This window comes from Leptonychotes weddellii, chromosome 8 (assembly GCF_054177405.1).
Source record: "Leptonychotes weddellii isolate Sample4059 chromosome 8, ASM5417740v2, whole genome shotgun sequence".
NCBI classification, from domain to species: domain Eukaryota; kingdom Metazoa; phylum Chordata; class Mammalia; order Carnivora; family Phocidae; genus Leptonychotes; species Leptonychotes weddellii.
In genome coordinates this window covers 119253341-119271159 of record NC_138376.1, presented here as the reverse complement: position 1 = coordinate 119271159, position 17819 = coordinate 119253341, and the positions used below count along the sequence as shown (strand labels likewise).

At 44.3% G+C, this 17819-nt stretch overlaps 1 protein-coding gene across 3 annotated transcripts in view; it reads left to right on the top strand.

Moving 5' to 3' along the window:
• The window catches only part of CNKSR3 (CNKSR family member 3), a 123746-nt gene that overhangs the window by 75271 nt on the left and 30656 nt on the right, over positions 1–17819 (top strand). For all 3 annotated transcript variants that reach the window (XM_081829181.1, XM_081829184.1, XM_081829182.1), the window contains one exon: positions 16510–16673. In XM_081829181.1, coding sequence (XP_081685307.1) covers positions 16510–16673 — 164 coding nt within the window. The remainder of the gene's footprint in view (positions 1–16509; positions 16674–17819) is intronic.

Here is a 17819-nt window from a genome sequence, read left to right as displayed (position 1 = left end):
GACTGCATTTTCCCCACGTGCCCACATGGCTCTGGAGCCGGGATTCTAACACAGGCCGCCATGGGTCAGCTGTGACTTGCTGTGCAAAGCAAAACGCTGCGTTTTTCTATTAACAGCAGTACTCTGAGATGTGTGAGTTATTCATGTATATTCTGCATATGTAAGGGAGGGAGGATGGACTCAAAGACGCTGAATGATAGGTAGAGTAGGGACTGGAACCTTGGTCTTCATACTGTGCTTTCTACTAAAATGTGTACGCAAGTTGTCACATACTTGAGAGGGGGCCGGGCAAAGGCCAGAGTTGCCAAATGGGGTTGAGGCTGAGAAAGTTCACTCTTGCCAGATTAGCACACCTATTTAAGGATTTATTCTAATGAACCTTTTCATCGATGCCACTGTAAATACTGACTGAAAATGTCTTTAATAATAATAATCATAAGGTACTTCATGATTTACAAAGTACTTACAAACACAGTACTTCCTATTATCTTAGTTTACAGGTAAGAAAAAACAGACTTCTGAAGGTTAAGTAACTGTCCCTAGACCCATAGGAAATTAAGATGTCAAGCTGGATCTCAAGCCCAGGTTGTCTGACCCCATGGCCACTGTATTTTCATGCTTTCCACATGCTCACCTGTTGCTTTGGAGTGTGTGGGTCCATTCATTCTTTATTCAGTCAACAGTTACTTACTGAGAGCCTCCTATGAGCAAGAACCTGTTCTCAGAGCTGGAGACAGGCAGGTAATAAGGAAAATGAGAACCCTAACTCTGCGGTGCAGACTGTTCAGAGGGAGGAGACAGACAGGAAGCCATTAGTCTAATAAGCAGGATAATTTCAGAGAGTGATGTCTTAAGAAAATCAAAGGGCAGCATGGTAGACATGACTGTGATGCATAGATGGACTTTTTTAGATTGGATGATCAGGGAGTGTCTCCCTAAGAGGTGACATTTGAGTTGAGAATGGAGGACCTGAGAAAGTCAGCCAGGCAAACATCTGGCAGGAGACTTTTTAGGAAGATGAACATCTTGTATAGTCCATACCCTCAACATGTCCTATGTTTCTTATAGGATCATATTCTGAGACTTGAGTTTAAGCCGTTGTTCTGGTTCTCTTCTGTGTTTACATCTGTCATTTTGTACTTTTTAGCAGAGTGCATGCGTGCGTGCGTGTACGTGTACTATATTATACTGTATTATATATGGTGTAAATATGAAATATGACCTATGGTTTTTGCTTGGGTGACCGGAACCCCTGAGGGCATTTGTAAGCCCCCTCCCAGGAGTGCTGTAGAACAGCTTCTAGGTGATGCTAAATATATCTGAATCGGCTCAGATGGAACAAACTCCTTATTCTAAGGAACATGTCATTCTTTTAGAACTCTGAAACAGAAAACTTTTGTTGGTAGTGCCATGCCTGTCCAAAACAAGAACCAGGCAACAATCTGTGAGTTTCGGGGAGTGGTGGTGATGGGGTAGGAGGTTCCACAGACTGTGGTGCAGTGAACCTTCTAGTTTTATGGCGTTTCCCAATTTTTGCAACATGGCGGCTCACGCTTGTGTGGGCTTCTGTGGGGCAGGTGCTTCTTTTGTTCTTGTGTGTGTGTGGTAAGACTCAAGTCAGTCCATGGGCCCAGTGAACTGGTCTGTTCTCCACTTCGGGAACACACTGCAGACAGAGTTGGGGTTTTTTTTCATTTTTCTTTTCTTTTTCTGGAGCCTTCAGGATAGACAGGTGGGCAGGATAGACAGATGGGTTTGATCTGTACTGACGGCTGCATTTTCTCTCCTGTGTGGTATTATCTCTCTCTGCCTTTGTTTCTTCTGGGATGCTAATGCCTACAGAAGATCTCAAGTGGCCTAATGGCCCATGTTTTTATTTGGTCCTAGAAACAGAAAACTTGCCTTTTTCTATATTAAAGTTTTTGAAAAGTAACTTTGGGAAATATAGGGAGAGAGTCTTGTGACTTCCACAGATATTTAATCCTTGACTTACTTGTTTTTGAGAGAGAAAGAGAGGGAGAGAGAGTGCGCACGCCTGCATGGGAGTGGTGGGGGTGGGGTGAGGGTAGAGGGAGAGGGAGAGAGACTCTTAAACAGGCTCCACGCTGAGCATGGAGCCCGACACGGGGCTTGATCTCACGACCTTGAGATCAGGACCGTAGCCAAAACCAAGAGTCGGACACCTAACTGACTGAGCCACCCAGGTGCCTCGATATTTAATCCTTTAAAGGCTGTCAGTTTTATTGATGTATCACTACTGTCTTATGGTCACCACTGACCTAAAGAGCCTGTTTCTGGAGCTGCATTCAAAATTGAAAGAGCTAGAAAATTCTATCTCGATTTCTTAGACAACCAATAGAGTCCGTCTCACCTGTCTTTTAGAGTGGTACCAGGAAGATTGGGACACGAGTTAATACTGTCAGGGTATTAGCAACCACCAGTCTGCAGGAGCTGTTCATTTTCTCATCTGACCTATCTAGGTGGGAGGGACATTTGTATTTACATTGCCATTGCAATGTCTGATGGTCATCACAGACCATAAACCCAGCTGAAAGGACTTTGTACACTTTCCTGTTACACAGAACTGTATTTTCCTTAGATCCATTAAAGGTCTGTGGGTGAACATGCTGCATTGGAGCACGGAGAGGCAGTATATGGGGGTGAAGAGCAGAGACCCTGGTGCCAGCCGCCAGGGTGTGAGCCCTGCCTCTGTGTGGCCTCGGGTAGGTCACTTCCCTTCTCTGGGCCCTAGCTCTTCATCCCTGAAGTGGGAGACTATAGTACACACTCATGGGGACAGGGGGAGGATGAAAGTTTTAGATATTTAAGTCTTGAAAAGGGGCCTGCCGTGTAGTAAGTGACATTTAATCGTCTGCTATTTTATGTGTGTAATTTTGTATATTTATTTTTCCCAATTATATTTTTCTTAATTTTATATCATAGAAAACTTGGTTTCTTGTTATCCATAGTATTTGGTAAGACGTCAGTCCTATTAAAGACTTGAGAATTTGTTTGAAGCCATCAATTTTGCAGGTCTCCAGAGCAAACACAGACCTCTGAGGTTTTGACCTGCATTTGCTCCCATACGAGGCTGCTTCTCTTGAGAGGAGGCTGGTAGCTTATGCTTCACGGCTCATTCAGGCCTTTGACTTTCTTTAGCTTACTTTTAAAAATCTATGATTTGTACCGTATGTCTGTATGAATGTTTCCACGTAGGGAATTTTTTTTTTTCTTTTGAATAGCTCCGGGAGCTCTTGAGGCCAGCTCTCTCGCCTTGTGTGGGAGGACGAGTGGGTGGGCCCTGCTCTCCCTGCTTCATGATGAAGAAGGGTTCTGGGGGGGGCCAGTCAGTCCTAGCTGAGCCAGCACAGGACCTGCTTTTTTGTTTAATTCTGCTCCATTTTTTGGGCTTGTGTGATCTTATATTAACCTCAAAAGCACTATTTTTTCATGTCAGTAACTGTATACAAATAGTGCTAATTATGTGTCCTGTTGACGGGAGCTGGCTATGATATTTGAGCCCTTGACCTCTCTGTCAGCGGGGGGTTGGAGGATGCTGGTGTCTTAACTGATTCGAAGGTGGGAAGAGGGAGGTGGTGTCCTGAGATCATAGAATCTTAGAAATACAGTGCTGCTGGGACCATGGGATCAACCTTTCAGTCCCTGCCTCGTGCACATTGGTGAAGGGGTGAAGTGATCGGCTCAAGGTCACATAGCTGGTAAGATTGGAGCCACAGGCCTACACACTCCGCCCCCCTGCACAATACAAAGGTGACTTCATAAAATAAAAGGGTCTATGAAACTAACATGGTGCAGGGAGCATAGGACATGGACATTTTGTGTTGGCCCCAGAGCATAATAAAAACTGGGTTTTCTGGAGAACGAGGAGAAGGCTTTCCTTTTATCACTCTGGGAACTAAAGCAGACATTCTGTCAAGCCATAATCGTGGCAAACCTGTGGGAATTTTGTGTGCAAGCACCTAAAAGATTCTCCCTCCGCCCCGCTGTAAACTGCGAGGGCTGGGACCTCGTTTCTCTTCTCCCGTTGCGACTACCCACAGCTCTTGTCACGGGGTTAACGAAAGACCCGGAGGAGGGGAGGCTTGGACAGGTTCGCTAAGAAGAACGCAGCCTCATCGGTGTACACCCCTAAGCTGTGGTCTTCCTCCTCAACCAGGGTTCTCCTCAGTTTCGTCTCTTCTACCTGACCGGAACTTGAGTGCCATCTTTGTGCCAGGGAGCGTGCGTGGTGCCACGCTGAGGAGTTACGACAGGCCGGTGCCGGCCCTGTGATTCAGAGAGGGCGAGAGGCACGTGCGGGATAATGAGTCTGAGTCTCATGAAACCAGCAGGATCCGCAGGGAAGAACAAGGACTGTTGGTCTGCTTTATATACTGGGTCAGCTGGGGCCTCCCTCGATGTGCTATTTGAAGCTGAGAGGCTGAGGGACGGGGAGGTAAGATCATCCTAGGGAGAAGGAACATGCTCTGGGGTAGAAAGGAGCTTGAGGTCTGGATGAAGTAGATAAAACCAGTGCCCGGCGTAGTAGCTGGGGGGAGCGTGTGACACAAGATGAAGTTGGAGAGGCCGGTCAGGAGGCTCACAGACCAGACTGGACTTCACTGGCTTGGATTTTTCCCAGGCGCAGTGGGAAGCCAGTAGGGTTTGGAGCAAGGGTGTGGCATTTAAGCTGTTTTGAGAAGGCTTTAATGAGCCTTGACAACATTATATTATGTGAAAGAGGCCAATCACAAAAAACCATACATTGTAGGATTCAGTTTAGTGGAAATGTCTAGAATCCATTATGTGAAATAACCAGGCAAATCCACACACTTAGAAAATAGATCAGTGGTTGCCTAGTGGTGGGGGTGGGGGGTGTGAAACGGGTTTTGTGGGTGTGTGTTGGGGGGCGGTTTGAAAATGTACTAAGATTGGTTGTGGTTATGTTGCACAACTCTGAATATACCCAAACTCATTGACTTGTGAATGTAGTAGGTGAATTGTATGGTATGTGCATTATATCTCAGTAAAGCTGTCATTTAAAAAATCAGAGAAGGGGCGCCTGGGTGGCTCAGTGGGTTAAGCTTCTGCCTTCAGCTCAGGTCATGATCCTGGGGTCCTGGGATCGAGCCCCAAGTCGGGCTCCCTGCTCAGCAGGGAGTCGGCTTCTTCCTCTCCCCCTGCCCCGCTCTCCTTCTTTCCCTCTCTCTCTCTCACTCACTCACACACTCTCTCTCTCTCTCAAAGAAATAAATAAAATCTTAAAAAAAAAAATCAGAAAAGACTGATAATGCCTTACAACCAGAGGCATTGCCCCAGGCAGCTGTCCCCAAATAAGCAGCTGTTTGGGCTTTTTTCTACCCTCCCTGTATCAGAGCACCCCCCTGCCCCCATCTCCTGCCTTAGTACAAAAAAGCATCAGCTGCTGATGACATCAGTGTCTTGCCATCAGACCTCCAGCTCCCCCGGTCCCACATGGGTTCCCGTGCTCCGCTTCAGTGCTCACCAATGGTTTAAATCCTGACCCTGCTTTTTATTGGTTGTGTGACTTCAGGTCAGTTGCATAAAAGCTCCCTGAGCCCCAGTTTCTGGTCTTTAAAAAAACAAAAACAAACAAACAAAAAACCTTAAAATTTTTATTTTCACAAACACTTAAATATCACTTACTGTGTGCCTATCATTATATTTGTAAGTGCTTTAAGAATATTTAACGTGTTTAATCATGCAGATAACCCCACAAGATAGGTACTCCTGTCCTTTCCATTTTGTAGATTAAAAAAACTGAGGCACAGAGAGGTTAAGTAACTTGCCCAAGGTCACACAGCTGGGAAGTAGCAGAGCTGAATCCAGGCAGTCTGGCCCCAGAGGCCCTATTCGTTAATGACTCTGCCTTGCTGCTGATCCTGGCCTGTAAAGTAGGCTTAATAACAGCCCTTTCCTTGCTTTGCTTACAGTCCTTTAATCTTAAATTACTTGAACATCACTTGTAATGTTACAGCATTTCTGTGGTGCTCAGCATGATACCTAAAACATAGCCTGTGAATTAATGTACTTAATTAAGTCACTTTTCCATCCTTTCATTTCTTCTTTGACCACCTCAGACCCTACAAGGATTTGGGTGCTGGGTTGAGGTCTGGGTTCTACCTTAGTCTTGCCCTTTTACTGGCCCAGTGTCCTGGGGAACCCACTCTCTCATTTTGGCTTCCTCATCAGTGGAGTGGAGGTAATTATAAGCTGACCAGCATCCTCCCAAGGGTCATTGTATGGAGCAATGAGATATTGTGCATGCAGGTGCTCTGTAAACCCTGCAGCCTCCTCTTAACCCAGGGGCTTCATTTAACATGCAGCCCAGCTGTTGGGACTGTGCCCTTGGAAGCGATGAGGGCAGTGATAGTAGAGGGCTAGACGAGTGGCAGTTTCCCCCTGGAAATCCTGATGGGCCCAAGTGGAACAGAAGTGACGGGTGTGTTGCATGCTCCCCTCCGCACCAGGGTGCTTTTCCCTGGGCAGCATGGACACCCAGGCGATGGGCAGAGCTGAAGGCTGGCTTCCAGGCTTGCTGGCATGACCACCGCCTGGTCCACCTGCTGAGTTGATTCTCCCCCGTGCTGTAAACTTAGACTTGCTGTGTGGGGGGAATAGTTCATTCTTCCCTCCGTTCATCATAAGCATGCGAATGACAAGAGCTGTAGCCAATGTTTGGTTTTAGAGCAAATCTAATTTAGAGTTTTGGCAGAATAAGTTGTGTTAGAGGAGGGGGAAAGCATAACTTGAAGTACGTTATTTTCTCCTCTTGCACATCTTGCTCCTCCCCACCCCCCCTTTGGTCCAAGTATTGCAGAAGTGGATACAATGGTTTGGTTACTGAATTACACCAGCCAACCTTGGAAAGTACCCCAGAGCATTGTGGAATCTTTTATGTTCCTCTCCACGACTTTGTTTTTGTTTCTAGAATCCAAAAAATTGTTTTGCATTTTGTGTTGAACATCTAGTAGTAAACATTTGTATAAGCAGGTATACACACAGACACATGTAGACACCCTCAGACATAGAAGTCAATGTCAAGTTTCTTCCCTGCCTTCAATGTTACCTTTCATATTCAGGATGCTTTTTGGAGGGCGGCAGTCAAGGCAGGAGAACTCAGAGCTGAACAGTTAGGCCTGCCATTATATTCTGAATTCTGATCATCTTTTTAGATCATCAGTTCTTTGGTTGATTCTGATTTGCATCAGAATTTGCATTTGTCAGTTCTTTTCTAGTGATTTAGATCTGGATAAGTATCTCCTGAAAAAGATGATTTCCAAACTTTCATCTCCCCTGTCCCCGCTCTGGGCACTTCTCCCTTCATGGCTAGGCTCAGGACACTGAAGGGACTGCAGGATGGGTCCCTTTCACAGTGGTGTGCTGGATCTGCTGGAGGGATAGGAGAGGACAGGGTCAGACTGCAAGACCTACAACTTTGACGCAGTGAAAATTGCCTGGTGAAAATTGCCAGCCGGAAGGCATTCCTTAGCAGTGCAGAAACCTCAAATGAGGGCAGGCCATTTGACTGACTGTTTTCTGGGTAACTTGAATCCTTGAACTAAGGTAGTCTTTCTATTTTTACTTCCTTAAATTATCCTGGCAGGGATAGGTTTGCTATTTCCAAGTTTTGTTTCGGTGACGGATCGTCTGCTTTGGTAGTGAAACCCAAAGAGCAGTTGTTTCTTGGTTACATTTTCTGATGTCTTGGGAGTGACAGAAGTCTTAGACGACATGAGTTCCTAACAAGAAAGCGGAGTTTGCTTTAGAAACAAAATACTGACTGCCCTCTGCTCTCCCTGTTGTTGTTTCTTGTGAGAAATTGAAGCCCGAGTTTGTTGCTATACAGTGGGTAGCTCTTTAGTGATGTGTTTTTCCAAAATGATTAAGAGCACAAGCTTTTACTTTGCCCTCGGCCTTACTGTGCTCTTAGCTTGGTGCCCTAAAAAAATGTCCAATAACCTGCCCCTCCTCCAAAGCAGTTGCTCCATTCCACAGATACAGTTGGTTCCTAATTGGGGTCCCAGGGCTCCCATTGCTGGATCTTTCCATGTGTTTGGGTTTTATACAGCCCGTGCTTTGAAGGTAGCAGAGGCCTTAGGGATGGCTGTGTATGCTCGGACTCTAGTCGGGGCAGAAAACCTGACAGAGTTTTCCCCAAGACCAAGTTCATTCTCCTGCTCATTATTTTTAGCTCTGAGGATGTTTGAGATTTAAGTTTCTGGGCAGTTTATTTCCCTTCTTCATACTTGGCTAATATAAATGAAGGTAACTCGTGCTAGCTCAGACATGTTATAGGAACATACACTTAAGACCTGGAAGGAACCAAGCGGTCCTCTAATCTAGTTTTCAAGACATTGTGTTGTGGTCCCCTTTCTTCAAATTATATTTAACCAGAAGTGTGGCAGGATGACTGAAAAAATCAGAGCTGTGAGTAGTGGTGCGCGTGGGGGTTGGTCCTAATCCAAGCCAGCTCATACGTGTGTGAGGAGCCCAAGGGCTGGACGTCAAAGTGGTTTAACCGGAGTAGGGTTAAAGGCCATGGAGTAAAGTCCAGAATAAGAAATCAGTTCCTTTTGATAGAAAGCAGATCAGTGACTGCCAGGGGCTGTGGGGAGGGAACTGACCAGCAAAGGGAGCTTTTTTTGGGGTGATAGAAATGTTTATATCACGATTGTGGTGTGGTTACATGATTGTATGTAATTTGTCAAAAAAAACTCATTGTCGAGTTGAAAGTTGGTGAATTTAATCATGCCTAAACAAACAAACAAACAAACAAACAAAAAAACCCCAAAAACTGACCCAAAGGAAATAATAAAGTGGATAAAAAGTTGTAAGGGATGTCCTAAAACATGGTTAGGATTTTTGTGGGGGAGGGGAGATAACATTTTCTCTGCTTTTTAATTCAATGTAATTACATAAAATGATTCTTTCAAAAATATAAAAAGAAAAAACCAGATTCACTTAAATTCCAGTCTCGTCTACTTTTCCACTTGGCAGATTGATCATCACTTTGTTCTCATCACTGCTGTTAGTTATACCAGGGGTTGGTAGAGGGCCAAATAGTAAATATTTTAGGCCTTGTGGGCCGTTGGGTCTCTGTCACCGAGTTCTGTCACTGTAGTGTGAAAGCTGCCGGAGGCAGTAGGTATGCCAAAGAATGTGGCTGTGTTCCTATAAAACTTGACTTATAAAACCCGGCAGTGGACCGAATTTGGCCTGTAAGCTGTATTTGCTAACTGGGAGTTATGCTTTTGTTCCTTTTGGAGAAACTCAGCAAAGTGGGCATTTTCTACATTCTCACCAGAAGGATGAATGTCTTAGAAAAGTGGGAGTACAGGGAAGGTTGGAAGAGGACAGGCCCTCCAGGGCTGAGCTCATGGACCTGGATCTGTAAAGGATAGGGTGGTTTTGCTGAGACGGAATTGTGGACAATGAATTAAAAGAGAGGGGACTGACCATGGCAACCAGTTTCTAGATTACCGTGGAAACCTAGGCAAGAGGGTTTAGCTATGACAGTAACATGGGATGGAGGGGACCTAGGGAAGGGATACAGTAAAACCTAACATAAGAAACAGACAATTCCGGGGCGCCTGGGTGGCTCAGTTGGTTAAGCGACTGCCTTCGGCTCAGGTCATGATCCTGGAGTCCCGGGATCGAGTCCCGCATTGGGCTCCCTGCTCAGCGGGGAGTCTGCCTCTCCCTCTGACTCTCCCCCTCTCATGCTCTCTCTCTATCACTATCTCTCTCAATAAATAAATAAAAATCTTAAAAAAAAAAAAAAAAAGAAACAGACAATTCCAAAGGAAAAGCTAAAGATAAAAACTTTTTTTTAAAAAAAATCACAAAGCAAATATATATTTAGGGTGTGATTCTTCATTAACACAGGGTGTGATGCCACATTTCAAGTGATTCTCGTTAGATCTGATTATCATTGCTTAGAAACATCAATTCTACCATTTTTGATAATTTGCTGGACTTGTATTATCTTCATTGCTTTCCATGCTACTCCTTGTCCTCTTGAGCTCTGTGAGGGAGGACAGTGCATCCTGAGCCAAAGAAGGGGGTGTGTGCTTGCAGTTTCTTCCCTCTGGATGGATATAGGATAGGCTGACAGGGGACAAAGAGGATGGGGTTGTGAGGAAATTGGGTCCTTCTTTTTTTTTTTTTTTTTTAATATTTTACTTATTTGAGAGAGAGAGAGCGAGAGCATGAGCGGGGGGTGGGGAGCAAGAGAGAAGCAGACTCCCTGCTGAGCAGGGCGCCCAACTTGATCCTGGGACTGTGGGATCATGACCTGAGCCAGAGGCAGACGTTTAACCGACTGAGCCACCCAGGAGCCCCAAATTGGGTCCCTCTAAACTAGAGGGAAGAACTGCCTGCATCAGAGGCCTTAGCAGGTACAAAGACCATTAGCGCAGCTGGGTGTGTGCCCTACTGTCTCAGGCTGCCCCCGAGAGGTGGCCCTTGGGCCCCACTCTTGCCCTGTTACCTAGAGACACTGGTTGTAGTTTTGACTCTTTAGGAAAGGTCAGTCAAGGGCCTGTCCAACCAGGCAAAAAGAATTCCTCAGTCCTTTAAAATTACACACTTCTGTGTCTCAAACATGGTGTTATTGCCGAAACTCAGATTGCTATATTTAAACCAGTTTTATCAGCTAGTTTTAAAATTAAAGCCTAGAGATGTCAACAAAACAAGGGTGACAAAAGAAAGTCATTCCAAAGGGATATAGTTGGATGGCTCACTTCATTAAAAGGGCACTTGGAGGTCTTACCAGTACACCATGCTGTGAAATTAGTTTTGCTCCGTTAATCAGATTATGCCCACATAGAAACCATACCACACTGAGTTTTGGTTTGAAACCTGATTTTTTTTTTTTTTTCTTTTATCCTTAGCAAAGGACCATGTTTGGGAGATATTACAACATAGTGGATCAGGAGTGTCAGCCAGTTGGGAAGGCAGAAGAGCTTTGATGTCAGGTCTTTACTGTTTAATGTTTTTAAAAGGGCTGGGAATTCCAAGAATATTTTCTTTAGGTATAAATGTATGACCAAGTGTTGTTTCCTTTCCTCCGCTTCAGATCATCAAGAACTGACCTGTTCCTAAGTCCTCATCTCCTTTGTAGTGGAAGGCCTTGCACTTGGTAGTTAGATGCTCCATAAATTGTGTTGAATTAAATTGAATTTGTGTGATCTGTAATTGATCCCCTTGGTTGAAGAACACAGTATCCCTGATCCTGTTGGTACCATCTGTCACTTGTGGCCCTTAAAAGTCCTAAATAAGACACGAGTTTATAAGCGTTAGCTAAACCAATTTCTGAATCAAACAAAACAAAACCCTCTGGTTAAAACATGCTTCAGTGATCAAAAGTACTAGGTATAAAATGCTGTAAGACCACTGTGGGCTCACTGTATTTGTAGAATTATAGTTTTTGCTGCCTTGAGCATATAGGCCCAAAGCATAGCCATTGGGAGGTCCTTCCAGTGGGCCTCACCTGCAGAACAGAGGGTGATCTAGTCAGTGACCTGATTAGAGAATAGCTCTATATTTTCTGTAGTGGAGCATTTACTCTAACTTCTTCATCTTCATGGACACAAGCCCTCCCACATTTTAGACGGATTAATTAATTAATAAAGAATAATTTTTAGTATGGGACAAGTATCTTGTCAAAGACTGGAATTTTACTTTGGGATTTTGTTTTGTGTATGATCCTTTCCTTAATGTAGAAGTGACCTTCTTTAATTTTGCAACATTGAGACTTACAGCACATACCTGTAGATGGTATCACCGACCGTAGTTTCTTTCTCTCTAGTTACTCACTTGCATAGGGAAGTAAAATCAGGTGGCTTGTACATTGGTGTGACATTAATAATTTTGTGAAGTTCCTTGTCTTTCTTCATGCCTTCACTTATTCACAGATATTATTAAGCACTGGCTGTCTTCTAGATGCTAGGGGATAAACAATGAACAAAGGGAAGCCTCTGCTTTCTTGGTGCTTCTATTCTGGTCTCAATCAGAAAACATTTTTTTTTTTTTTTAGATTTTATTTATTTGACAGCGAGAGAGACAGCGAGAGAGGGAACACAAGCAGCAGGAGTGGGAGAGGGAGAAGCAGGCCTCCCGAGGAGCAGGGAGCCCGATGCGGGGCTCGATCCCAGGACCCTGGGACCATGACCTGAGCCGAAGGCAGATGCTTAACGACTGAGCCACCCAGGCGCCCAATCAGAAAACATTTTTGGGTGGAATCGATGATGATGATGATGGCAGGCTCCCATGTTTGGGAACACCTCCTGGGGAGGACAGTGATAATCTCTTGTTTACTGTGTTTCCGAGGAGGGGCTACCTAAGCATTTGGGGCTTTCTGTGTCTCCCTAGCAACTTTTATTCTGAACACTGAGGAAATTGAGGAGCTGAATAAATCACATTAGAGTAATTACCGTGTGCTTCATAGTGTTCTCAGCGCATTACAAATAACTAACATTTCAGGCTTGTTACGGATCTGTGCAGTGGGTAGCGCTGGTATCCCTGTCTTACAAACCAGGGAACTAAGTCACTTGCTCCCGTAAGCAAGTGGGACTACTTACTGGTACTCAGGCTCTTTAACTGCTGCCCTGTCTCCTTCTATATCTGGGGAGAGAGGTTGCTTGTTTTCCTTCTCCCACTTGGGATTTCTTTGAAAGTTTAAGAGTATTCACTGCCAGATTTGGGGACAGTGAAGGGAGTCTGGCCCTCCTTCCATTGTGGTTTGCATTCTTTGGGAGCTCCCTTTCCTTTTCCTTCCTGATTCTTTCACATTGAATTATGTGTTTAATTTGTGTAAATGGAATGTGTTTAATTTTATTTAATGATGTGTGTTTCTCTCTGTTCTGCTAGACGTTCTGTAAATTCCTCGAAGCAAGGATCTGGCAAATAGGTACATGTGACAAATAGGTCAAAGCATGTATTGTGAATTCTAAAATGATTAGATCAGTTTACTTGAAATTGGGGATTTCCCCATCCTTTGTGGGACCGCATAATAGTTTAATTTAGCTGTTGACAAATGTTTAACTGTATTCTGATCAGTGGGATGTGAATAATAGGCCATAGCATATTGGAATAATAAGACTGGGGGCAATATTATTTAAAACCTAGCATATTCAACATATGTGTCTCTTGGGAAGAAGTCTTTATGCCACTGCAGATGCTGTTTTTAGGTAGGTAGCAACATGGCATTCCTACTTGATAATTCTTCATGTCAGGGATCTTTTGATTATTTGAGGTTAGGTCATTTATATTCCCCCAGAATCCTCAAGGACATTCTGGCCCCCCTTTCAGGGAAATGTTCTTCTGTTTTCTTCAAGTTCTGATCATATTTACAACCTTGGTCCTATTAAGATCCCTTATTGCACCTCCCCCCAACTTTCTCTGTGTCCAGAGTATTTCCTCATGCTTTCAGGCTACCTCTGAAATCCTGTTCCCTCAGTGAAACTCTTCAGTTAATTAAAAGAGGAATCTGGCCTCACCTTTATTTCTACTTATTACTCAGGGATGAAGTTCAACGAACATCCATGGTGCATGGTTTCTTCCCTTTAATTTTAATGGACTAATTTATTCTGCACATGAAAATAGGAATCTCTGTTTTATGCTTTACTTTGCACAATGAACTTGCCCATCACAGTAAACATGAATTTCAATTCTGCCGGTCCCTGGTCCTTGTTTGTTTTGTTTAAGAAAGAGTTTATGACATGTGGATGACAAGGAACTGAAACGCTGTTACATTTGTGTTGGTTTAATGGGGCTGCCATAAAAGAGCACCACGGACTGGGTCATGAGACAACAAAAGTTTATTTCCTCCCGGCTCCAGAGGCTGGGAGCCTGAGATCCTGGTGTTGGAAGGGTTGGCTTCTTTTGTGGCCTCTCTCCTTGGCTTGTAAATAGCTTTCTCTCCCCGTGTCTTCACGCGGTCTCGCCTCCGTGTGTGTCTCCTCTTCTTATAAGGACACCAGTCATTTTGGATTAGGGCCCATCCTGATGATCTCATTTTAACTTAATCACATCTTTAAAGCTTTATCTCCAAATACAGTCACTTTCTGAGCACTAGGGGTTAGGATTTCAACATACAATTTCGGGGAGACACAATTCAGCCGTAACAAAGTTTAAATGTATAACATGGTTGTCCTAAACTTTTATGACAATTACAACAAAAATTCCTTTTAAAGCTTAAAAATGGGCAAGGGACGAGGACATCTCGATGGAGAGGAGATTGCAGGATATATTGCTCGTGATCTGGCTTAGACCTGGCTAAGGGATTTAGGGTGAAAATTCATAGTAATGAAGACTTTTGTTTGTACTTTCCTAGTTGTTTGGATTCAATGACAGTACCTTCTAAGTACCTCTAAGTTTTCGTGATTCTCTCTTAATAAGTATTTGTAATTAGACCTGACTGCTTATTTGGGAAGATGCTTGGAGAGGCGTTTTTATAATCCCACGTTTCCCGGGTAGAATGTGAAAGAGCAGAGCTTGTGTCAAATAGGCCTTGATTTGAATTTGAGGCCTTTTCTGCTTATAGCAAGCTGAAGAAGATGGCTCTAAAAATCCTTCTCTTGACATCTTACCAACTGTGTGGCTGTGGACAGGTTATGTAGCCCCCATACACCCTAATTTAGGCATCTATAAATTGGGAAGGGAAGCTGTCAGGAGGCTTTCCTTGGCTCTTGGTGCTTGTCACTATTGCTCATTGCAGATAGATGCCGACCCTCTGTAGACGACCCTGGGTGGCGGGGCTCTGGCACGCAGCCCCTGCAGCCCTGGGGCAGGGGGCATCCGCCTCCACACCTGTCGCCTTGGGTAGCCTCCAGTGCCTGTCTGACTCGCGTGCCCTGGTGGACGTCTGGCTCGCAGCTGTCAAAGTGGACCTGGGTTTATGTCAGTGTCTCTACTCTTGCTCGCTGTGTGATGGAGCCTCTCGGCGAGATAGATGTCACTTGAGGGAAGATGGGTGGGTTCCAACGGATCACCTTAAAATGATTTTTTCTTACCTCCTCTTCCTGTATGTGCTGGGGTCCCCAATAGTTACAAGGACAGTCTTCTTTTTATTATCTTCTCAGGAGGCAAATGGTGAAAGTTTGTGGGGCAGAGGTACCATTTAGCCTAGCACATCAGCTTCTAAGATCTGCAGACATTAGTATTGCCAAAACCAAGTACTGGACCTTGTGCCTACTTTTTCTAGTGCAGAGTACCCACACGGCAGAGGGCTCAATGAAATGAGGTGTGTGTGTGTGTGTGCGTGTGTGTGCATGCGTGTGTTTGAGGGTGGCAGAGGACAGCCGCTTGCCTTCCACATACTTTATGCTAGCTAAATTGAATTTTCATCCTCTGTGTTGGGATTAAAATTTCATAAGCCTCATTGTTGAAAACACTAAGGTGGCTTTTATTATTAGGCTTGAATAGACCAATTGATTCAGTGTGAAGTTTTATTCCAGTAAAACCATTGAAACAAGTTGACCAGCGAGTTCTCTATATAGGCATAAGTAACCCCAAGGTCTGTGAGGCTTACCTACTTTACATATTTTAATCATTATAGAAGAGCATTAAAATACAACACTCTCGACAGTAGTATTTGACCTGGAAAAAGTCCCATGAGCGAACCCATTGACCATTGCCTTTCTCTGGTACCACTGCTGGTATCTTCTCCTTTGGATTCTGTATTCATCAGAACTTTTTCAGCTGCAAGGGACAGAAACCCAACACAAACAAGCTTAAGCTGGAACCGGAATTTATTTCAATTTAAGTGAAAAATCATAGGACTAGAAATATCCTTAAGTGGAGTTAGATCCAGGAGCATATAGGATATTATTGGAGCATTTTCTTTCTCTCAAATGGATTTGTTTTCAGAAAATTGATGAGAAAAATGACCGCCAGCATCCCCAAAGTTGTATCCTTATGACTTCCAACTGGAAAGGAAGAGCCTCTGTCTTCCTGTGTCCATATATCAAATATCAGGGAAGATTTTGATTATCATCCTTGAGCCTATAAATGACCAGCCTATAACTGGCCAGAATATTGTGGCCAGCGACTGTGGCAAAGCATCTTGATTGGCAAGTCCACTGGGATCACATGGGCTGGGACAGGGCCAATGTCCCATCCCAGCCTAGCAAACAAACTGCCTAGCAAACTGCCTAGCAAACAAACATATGTCTAGTACACATAACCAGCATTTCCAAGTCGGCAAGGGTTTAGTGTTTATTCTTTTAGTTGAAAGGGAATGGGGAAGGTAACCGTCATTAAACTGCTAAATCCATTTGAAAGTCGTAAGCTGCACATTGCAGATCTGTTTGAGATGACAAGATAATGACACACATGAAAAGTGTCCATCAGGTGGGATATACATCGTATAGACAATTGAATAGTTGGAGCGTAATGGAGATTCCTGAGGTGGATTTAACCGTGGGCAGTGTTTTGAGTAAAGGTAACAAAATGACAATAATGGACTTCTGCTTTTTTTGGTAGGGTTAGATGATTGCCTACAGCAGTATGTCCACAAGTTTGAACGGGAGAAGATAAATGGAGAGCAGCTGCTGCAGATTTCCCATCAGGATCTTGAGGAGCTGGGGGTCACGCGAATTGGACACCAGGAACTTGTGTTGGAGGCTGTCGATCTTCTCTGTGCGCTGGTGAGTTCAGGAAAAGATGATCTGTGCCATGATGATGTCCTCTAGAACCTTACTCGCTTAAATCCTCAATGTTCGCGATTTGGTGTGTAGCATCGTTTTGTATTAATGCTCCATTGAAGTGAAGCATGAGCTGAAGACAACATAAAAAAGGAAGAAAAGGAATCGTTTTCTAGGTGAGGAGGGGGCAAACTGGCCTGCAGGTTAAGCCTGGCCCATTATTTTTGTCAATAAAGTTTTATCGGCACACAGCCACGCCCGTTCATCTGTTGTCTGTGGCTACTCTCCGGCTACAGCAGTAGAGTGGAGTATTTGGACCAGGGACCCTGTGGTCCCCCAGAGTCCAGTGTATTTACTGTCTTGCCCTTTAAGGAGAAGCTTACCTTTTACAGAAAAAAGTCAGTGTTAGTTTCATTTTCTTATCTTGTGTGGAGAGTACAAAGAGGGAGATCATCCTGAACGCCGGTGGCATCTTCTAAACTAAAATGAGAAATAGGTTCTGATTTTCATGTCTGTTTTTGTCACTATGAAAAGCTTTTTTATGTTTCCCAGGTATTTATGATATTTAAATAACCGATGCTCATGCTTGCAGTCACCAACCTATGAAATGGTAGCTAGATGGGAAAAAATGTGAACATAGTTACACTTTGCAGATGCTTGAGCTTTGGCTTGAACATAAATGAGTTCAGTCCTGCCAGGTTCTGACTCTTGCACGACACCCGTGGCTGCGTGAGTGACTTTTTTAGGCGTGGGCTAAAAGTATCTGTGAGGGCATTGTGTTTACAAACTGGCTGCCGTGCGGTGGGATCCACGTCCGTGTGTTACGGTGCCATGTCCAGGATGCAGTTTCCCCAGCTGTCAGGATCTGGACCCGCTCCGCAGCATTCAGGCTGGGTTAAGTAATGCCATGAACCTGAGCCAGGGGTATATACAATTACATCACTGAGAATGGTGGGAAAGAATGTGCTCCCGATTATTTTGCCGTTGCTGGTCTGCGTTCCGTTGATTATGTAACACTTGCCACATTGTGCATATTCTTCTTCTTAAAATGGACAGAGCTTTGTCTCCCGCTCTGAGATGCGCTGCTCTTGTTTACAAAAGTAATGGGCAAATTATTTGTGGTTGATAAATGAGCTGCCACAGGGGAGA